Source organism: Pelmatolapia mariae, linkage group LG10_11 (genome assembly GCF_036321145.2).
Source record: "Pelmatolapia mariae isolate MD_Pm_ZW linkage group LG10_11, Pm_UMD_F_2, whole genome shotgun sequence".
NCBI lineage: Eukaryota > Metazoa > Chordata > Actinopteri > Cichliformes > Cichlidae > Pelmatolapia > Pelmatolapia mariae.
Window position 1 is genome coordinate 19,939,795 of NC_086236.1, and position 8,458 is coordinate 19,948,252.

At 38.5% G+C, this 8,458-nt stretch overlaps 1 protein-coding gene across 1 annotated transcript; it reads left to right on the forward strand.

The window, feature by feature from the left end:
- The first annotated feature begins 2,008 nt into the window (after positions 1-2,008).
- Positions 2,009-5,729, forward strand: tmigd1 (transmembrane and immunoglobulin domain containing 1). The gene is made up of 5 exons (XM_063484725.1): positions 2,009-2,084; positions 2,214-2,492; positions 5,113-5,400; positions 5,533-5,636; positions 5,718-5,729. Exons 1-5 carry the CDS (start codon positions 2,021-2,023, stop codon positions 5,727-5,729), a joined length of 747 nt encoding a protein of 248 aa, XP_063340795.1. The 5' UTR covers positions 2,009-2,020.
- Positions 5,730-8,458: the final 2,729 nt, after the last annotated feature.

Genomic DNA, 8,458 nt, shown 5'->3' on the forward strand with positions numbered 1-8,458 from the left:
GTTATTATTACAACTTGCACTTTAGCATATGTGCTAAGTCGCAAGAATAAAAGGGAGAGGAAGCTGGCCTTTTTCCTGCTTTAAATTTGAGTTCTGATTTAATTCTGATGTAAAGTAATAACTAGGCGTAGTGTGTCCGCTGCAGGTCTTGCTTTAAAGCTAGTTTTAGACGTCTACTCCACCTGGAGTCAAACATTGCATGCACAGCACTGTGACTTAACAAATTAAATTGCTGAAGCATCAGAATTGATGCCTCAGCAAACAGTGGAAAATTTTGAAGCAAAGTTTAGCTAAGCATATTTCTCAAGCTATCAGTAAGGATAGTAGCATTATTTGCATTCCTCACAAATGGTCATTAAATTAGCACATTTTTGTTGTTGTCGGTCCAGCAGTTGGTTCAGAAATGCTAATTTAAAAAAAAAAACTTGTGGCAACCCTGAATTATTAGCTTGTTACAGAGCAGTAAACCCATGTCTTTGAAATTTCTGTTATAATTCAAATCTCACATGTCTCATTAACATTTGTTAGGTTTTGGGTTTTTTTAATAATTTCTTACATGTTTTTATATAGACACAAACTTCAGTTGCACTGATCTGTGTTTACTGTCACTCATCGGACATTAACAGGAAAGGCAGGAAAATTGACAAGGAAGTAAATCCACAACCACTATAGTTACATCTATCCCTTTTTCCACAGCAAAATAACAATGCATTCCGCTCATTTTTAAGGACACACACAAATTTAATGTATAAGTAATTTATATATTGTGTATAATTTTATAGTATTGGAACTAATTAATGGGCTTCCATTGTAACTTCCTTCATAAATAAATGTGTAGAATTACACTGATTTTAAAGAATTTTAATTTATTTTTTAATCCCTCCAACCATTGATTTTTAAGGGTTTGTGATGTCATAACGGCATTTAAAAGCGGCTATTTAAAATAAAAAAAACTATAAAAAGGGTGTTTTTTAACTCGGCACACACACCCAGTTTACTTTTAGTGCCATTGTAATGGCTACAGCCAATAAAAGTTTTCCTTGTGTTAAAAGTGTCCACAATAAAAGATGGAAAAAAGTCATGGGTGGGAGGATTTAAAGGGTGTTGACGTGAAGGTAAATACTATTATAAGAAAGGCATTTTGAACAAGACGGTAGTTATAAAAAGGGACCTGCGAAGTACAGACTAGGAGCTGATCCAGATTAAAACAGTCATTCATACCCTCATATAACACAGACAAGACCCGAGCGTCGTCAGGTAAATTCGTGTAATTCATCTCAGAATGCGAAACATTTCTAGATATATTTATAGTATAATTCCTAAAACTTTTAAACTTTTAAATCCAGGGAGTTTTTTTAGGGCTTTTAATGCTGTCCTTAATATCTAACAAATGCTGAAAAAAAGTATTTTGAAACAAATGTGTTTCTTTTCTGAGTCATAAAGTTCTGGTTGCCAGAGTTGGAAATAATCTGATTCAAACAAAATCAGAAAAATCCCCTTTTTTCTGTAGATGGATTTTGCAATATTTATATGCTAACTGATTTTTAAACCAGGTTTGTTAATGAACAGCCAGTCAACAGTTTAACACAGCAGCTCCTCTGCTTAAAACCCGTGTAACACAGACATTTTCAGGTCATTCAGATCAGGCAGTTATTTTTTAAGGTTACAGAAGGATAAATAAGTTGAATGTTTTTTGATGGCTTTCTTTTTTTTTAGAAGAGCAGAGGAGAAAATGTTTGCACTTTGGTCGTCTGACGTCTGGAATGTAAATTTAATCTGAGGCTAAAATTGTGAGAGACTAATATTTAACGTATTTTTGGTTTGTTGGTTGACCTGTTAAGTAAATGGTTAGCGATCTTACTACCTCTCGATGAAGAACACAACAGAATGTGGGGTCTGGTGGTATGCCACATCTGAAAAAACTCGTAATGCTTTAGCTTAAAATTGTAAATGAATTGCATACTAGTGCTTTTTCTAATGATCTCTTCCTTTCCTCCAGGTTCATTGAAGGCAAAGCAAAATGAAGTTTATCCTCAGAGCCGCAGTTTTCCATTTCCTCGTCCTCTATGCAGTGCACATTTTAGGTAAGTTTGTTGTTTTAGAAAGACCTGGTCACAGGGAACGTATCTCAATCAGTTTTCTTGTCTCTATTTATATTGTCAAGATTTACTCCCCCGATCTTACTCAACTTTCTTTTCTTCCCCATCCTAAAGCCATTAATATCCAGTCTAAACCTGCATTCAACGATGAGGGTGTTATACAGGTAAAGCTCAACGAACCCGTATCGCTGGTTTGTACGTTTGGTGTTACTCAGGCTGATGAAGAGCTGGTCTGGCTCAGGAATGATGCAGCGGTTCTTCTGAAGGAAGGGAACAACAAGAATCGCAGCAGTCTGTGTGTCACACCGACCTATGAAGATAATGGTGCCAAGTTCACTTGCCACCAAAAAGGCAATTCCACAGATCAAGTCTCTGTCACCCTGAATGTCACATGTAAGTCCCTTTAAAGAATTCTTTAAAGATCTGTTTATTGCATTATTATATTAATACTCCCAGCCAATACTAAATCACTTTTAGATCAATTGCATATTTAGCCAACTTAGGAATCAGAAACAATATAACTGCATAATGACCAAAACTATCACACTGACTGACAACGGGGCGTGAGTTCAGTTTTATGATCTTTAAATAGTGGTGCAACGGATCACTGTTGATCCGTAATCCGAACCGATCCCACTCCACGGTTCGGCACACACTCCGAAGATTCGAAAAAGAAGAAAAAAAGTATGTGTATGGTGCGCGTGGTCAGTCTGTCAAGCCATAGTTATGGCCAGCGCTAGCGGTCCAAGTGGAGGAGCAGAGGAGTTTGCGGCGTTTAAGCAGCCATTTGCTGCCCAATCCGACCGGGCTAAAGCTATTACAAAAGCTATTGGGGTGTTTAGCTGCAGACGTGAGGCCGTATTCCGTTGTGCAAAACAAGGGGTTTAAACTATGATGAACGTGCTTGAGCCACGCTATGATATCTCGTTGCAAGTCCACTTCAGTAACAAGATCGTTCCAAGCATGTATGAGCAGGAAAAGTCTAAAGTTATGCCTGAACTGTTCCAGGCATCTTCTGTTGGGTGGACCTCCAGGGCAACGGAAAGCTTCGTGACCGTGACTGCTCATTATATCACAGCGGAGTGGTAGATACAAAGCCCTGTACTGCCCTATATTGCACCTTAATTTGTTTTTATATAATTGCGTGGAATGAGTCTTGAGTTGAATGTTTTTTAATAGCCAAAAAATACTTAAATAAGTAAATGGCAAGTTAAAGTTTTGTCTTTTTGTCTTTTTTTGATGATCCGAAAATTGATCCGATCCGTGACTTAAAACCGTGATCGTGAGATTTTGGATCCGTTGCACCACTGTCTTTAATATGTATCAGTATTCAAGGTTGGATTGTCATCATACTCTGGAGCATAAACAGGTTGTCATCAGGACACTACAACACAGAGTGAACGACATCCTCGCAAACATGCCGGGTAGGGAAGCAGAAGAACATCATATCAAAACGGCCCTGGGTAAATGTGGCATTCCCAGTTGGACATTTGACCAGCCGGGAAGCCACCTAAAGAATACTTGAGGAGAGAATTACAACCCATGCCTAAACGAAACGAAACGAAAACTTTTGGTGATCCTGAGACACATTTTCTCTAAACATGGTTTGAAAGCCATGTTTTGTGGCTTTCAAACCAAAAAACATGCTACGTCAGAAAATTGCTCCACCCCAAGGATCGGGTCCTCCGGTACAAACAGAGTAATCTAATCTACGTGTTTAAGTACAAGGAGGATTTTTGTAAAATTATACATCAGTGAAATCAAACAACCTCTAAGCTGATGACACAACACAGAAAAGCTACCTCATCAGGCCAGGACTCTGCAGTCTGTTTAGACCTACAGGCCAGCAGCCACCCCGTCAGTGATGCTGATGTGCACATCCTGGACAGGGAGGGGTTATATTCTATAAAACAGAATATAGAAGAAAATATGCTGCCATAGGCTGTAATTTATCTGTGTGTAAATAAGCAAATAAGACAGAACACAAAGCACATTGAAAGATGGAGGTATTCAGGAAATGCATTTTTATGTGGATTTGTTTTGAAAGAAAGAAAGCAAAGGTAGGACAAAATTCATCGTGTTTTTCAAGTGGGATGCATAATTTTGGTCTTGTTTTGCTGCTGGTTCAGAGAACTTTGGTTGGAGCGTGATGAAACATGCAGTTTTGCTACATGTCTACTTGCTCTTTAATTATATGTTGTTTTAGCTGTGTTTGGTGATCGTAGAAAATGTTTTTCATGCCTTTAGCTCACAAAACATTCTGATTTTTCTGTGGATGCCACAGATGTTTATATTTAAAAAACAAATGTGGCGGCACATCTCGTGAAACCTGATGTTTTCCATCTTGCCCCCAGTACTGGGGTCATTGGCATTTAACAGGTTTTAAACTAAAGGACCAACCAAAGTAGGGCTCATTACCTGTTAGTTCATATATTTTTCACTGATCTCAGGGAAAAAGTACAGCACCACAATATGTAGATATTTAACATATTATACTAGTAGTCCTAGTGCCCACTCGGAGTGGAGTGACTAGTCTCGACCATGGAGAACACCAAACTACGCATGGACCATTCAAGTGGACTTGCAGGAAGCGTGACTGGAAGGAACTGACCACGATCCCATCTTTATTCTAGCCCTGATTTGTCCAGGATTATCAGTGATCATGAGGACTTGGGTTTCTATAGTAAACTGACATCTGGGTTTTTGAAAAGATTTTATCTGCACACAGTCTCCCCTCTGGATGCAGCTAGTTGTTCTGTGGTCACATTCCTGCATGACAACAGCACTTTAACAGGGAATTTCCATTTTAAGAGGAGGGAGGGATGGAATGATACAAACACGCCCAACATACCTGTGCAAATTTTGATGGCAGGCTGGTCATGGAATATTCCGGTTTGAATCAGTGTAGCTGCTAGGTTAACGTGTAACTTGCGTCAAGTTGATGTGCATCTATCTGGAAAAAGTTACTTCAATAATCTCACAAGCATTAATATTTGCACTGATCATTTTTCAGTTGCCCCAAATATCTCTGAAACAGTGGAAGTTACAGTTGAAGAGGAGGATGACCTTGTCTTGGAGTGTGACACAAGGGCCAATCCACTTGTCTCCTCTGTGACATGGTCACTAAATGGAAGCCTGGTGGATCTACTAGCAGATGGCCTCTCTGTGATCAATAATGGCTTAACATGTCAGCTGACAGCCAGCAAAGTGAAGAAAAGCTTGCATGGAGGCATGTACACGTGCACAGTGGACTCTCCTATGTATGGAATTAGCAGCAGGCATTTCCAAGTCACAATAACAGGTGAGCCCACAAGATCAGCACTCTGCAATGCTACCCAAGCCACATCTCCACATTAAGTTGTTCAATGGATTATAAAAATCAGTGCATGATATTATGGCTTGGTTATTAATGTTTTAATCTTCATTTTTACAGACAAAACCCTGAAGTTCCCACTGGGGCCCATGATAGCTGGGCTGGTGGTTGTGGGCCTCACTGCTCTTCTTGCTGTTGTTTCAAGGTGGAGGAAAATCGTAAAGGTAACGCACAGAATACACGTGTGGAGTACAGAGACTGACTGACAACCCGGACCTTCTAATATTTTAAATCTCTTTTAACAGTGCTGCAAGTAAGTTGTGCTCAAAATAACCAGTCTTCTCTACATCACCAAACGAGACAAGCCATGAAGATAACACCACTACTCTGTGTGTAAGAGACTCTGATTATCCATTATTGTGTCCTTCTATTTAATTTTGTGATGTGATGGTTGTCATTTTTTAAAGGAATGCTTTGTCATTTTGAGAGATACATCTATTCTACATTTAAATTTTCTTGCCTATGTATAAACAATGAATGTTCTTGTATACACTATATGGACAAAAGTGCAGGGCTACATATACATTACACCTACAGGAGCTGCACAGCCATGGAAACTCATGCTATGTAGCTCCCAGCTTGTGCTGATGTTAATGCCAGAGGACATTTGGACCTCTGCAGTTACTGAGCGAGCAGAGCACTGGCAACTTTCATGCACTACACTGTAACTTCATATGATCTGCTACATCGTGTGGCTTCTGAACACTTCCACTGTACAATAATACTACAGCTGACGGTGTACTATCTAGGTGGAGAACAACTTCAGGAAGTGACTTCCTGTAATAGAAATCAAACTCACATTCAGCTCTTTAGCACAACATGTTCATTTGTAATGGGAGACAGCATGGCTGGGTGCTTGATGTTATACACCTGTGACAGCAGGGCTGAAAACACCTGAATTTAAAGATTAATAGGTGTGGCCTAAAGCTTTTGTCCATATAGTGTATTTCTGTTATGTAAACAGCTAGCTAGTTTAGCTTAGAGTGAAACTTCAGTGAAACACTTAGTAGTGTTAGTCTAACGGTAATCAACTCATAAAACTCAGTGTATGTTAGTTTTTCTATGTGTTATACAATCAGGGTATAACTTATCAGTTCTTATCATGTCCTGTTACCTTTGGTTAAAACCAGACTAGCCTGTTCCCCTCGTTTCCTGTCTTACACTGTGCTAACTGTCTGGTAACAGTGACTGCATATGTTCAGACACAAATGTGTCTGAACCCATAAATCATCTTCATGACTTATGGGTTCAGGATAGAGATGATGCAGCTAGTAAAGCTCATCTTTCCAATGCAATCAATGCAAGATAAACGGTCTTTGTCTGTAAGATCATTTTTATTGGTTTTTATACAATGTATATATATATATATGTATTACCAGACATAGACAGAAACCACAATTCACACTGTCACATTTAACTGCTATTGTATGAGAAATGCATGCACTTACCCTGATATATAGCTCATGCTGGCTTCTGCATATTAATCAGTGTGCTTTTTAAAACAATAAAGATACAGATAATTGTCAGACTAATTGTGTTAAAAACCAAAAAGCTGCTTAAAAGAGAGTAACTCAATGCTTAAGCTGATGCTTTGATAATACCCAGTGTAAAACTATCAAACTGCTGTCAAACCAGAGAAATAAACACGTCTGTGTAATGTTTATAATGCTTCAGAATCTAATTCTTGCTCTGAACTTTACCTCCTGACTCAACTATACAGCCACAGCTCATTAAAATGATGTTATACATTTACTTTTAATGAGACAAAAGGACAGTGACTGCTAGGTTGTTAGGGTCAAGGTCTCTTCTTTATGTTCTTTCCAATAAAGAAAGAAACACTTTAAAACACATAAAACAGAGTGATATGAGTGAAGGACAAATGGATTCAAAGTTAAAGATAAATTATTCTACAGTCTTGTTAATGCCTTTACTAAATCACTACAGAGGTGGACAAGACAAAGAGTTCAAAATACTGAAAGCATTTCATGTGCAGGTGTGCGGTGACATCTGCTGGTCACCAAGCCCTTTGTAGCCACAATGGTGGATTTTTGTTTACACATGCAACCAAAAGCAAAGAAAAACCTTATGGTGTTTGATAAATGAGCAACAGTATTTAGTGACCTGTTATAATTGTGCTGTTGGTGGAAAAAACTGTGCAAACTATCTAGCATTTCCCAGCAGCTAAATATATTTGATTTACATCACCAAGTCCAAAGGCACTGTTATACTTAGCTTTGTAAAATGTTTCTTACGTGTATTTTTATGTATTCCTTTATCTGTAAATTGGGTGGTAAAACAGTATTGCAATAGGAGAGCGTTACTAACACCCCTGTTAGTTGCTTCAACACCAATCTCATGCCAAGTCAATAAAAACTGGACATATTACCTGGCAAAGATAAGCTTTATTGCTAAACATTTCGTAATGGAACAAGAATTGTAGTTACCCAAACATTTTCTTTACTAGAAAATGTGACGGTGTTTGAGAGAGAGTTTACAAACACTCATCATGGGCATAAATGCCATGGTAATTTGGGGCTTTTGATGATTTCTTTAAGCTGTTATTTTTCCAGGGTGAAATGATTATGCACCATAAATCTTTAATGACTTAAAAAAAAATAAGAATTAGGTGCACATGTTAAATTTATTTTGGATTTTCCCTAATCCACACAGGATCACAATTAAACATACAGGCTCAAATATAAACATAGACCCCCAATAATACTTAGTTAAATGTCCCTTTGCAAGTCACAACACGACTTTTGGTAGGCATCAACAAATGAATAGTTATGTCTATAACTTCTGTTCCCTGAAGGAGAGGAACGAGGTACAACACATAAGTATGGGATATCACGCCCTCGTGTGTCCTGGCTGAAGAAACCTTTATTCACACCTTTAAGGCAGATGACGTGTGATGACACGCGCACGGCCCCGCCTGCACATATAGCCGCTGTCATCACAGTCATCCCTCAGTTCGATAGCCGCTCTT

Excerpts from the sequence above, each read along its gene's own strand:
- tmigd1 (XM_063484725.1), top strand. The coding sequence starts at position 2,021 with ATGAAGTTTATCCTCAGAGCCGCAGTTTTCCATTTCCTCGTCCTCTAT. Across the intron at positions 2,085-2,213 it reads CTATGCAGTGCACATTTTAG|CCATTAATATCCAGTCTAAA; the intron begins GTAAGTTTGTTG and ends CCCATCCTAAAG. Across the intron at positions 5,401-5,532 it reads TTTCCAAGTCACAATAACAG|ACAAAACCCTGAAGTTCCCA; the intron begins GTGAGCCCACAA and ends TCATTTTTACAG.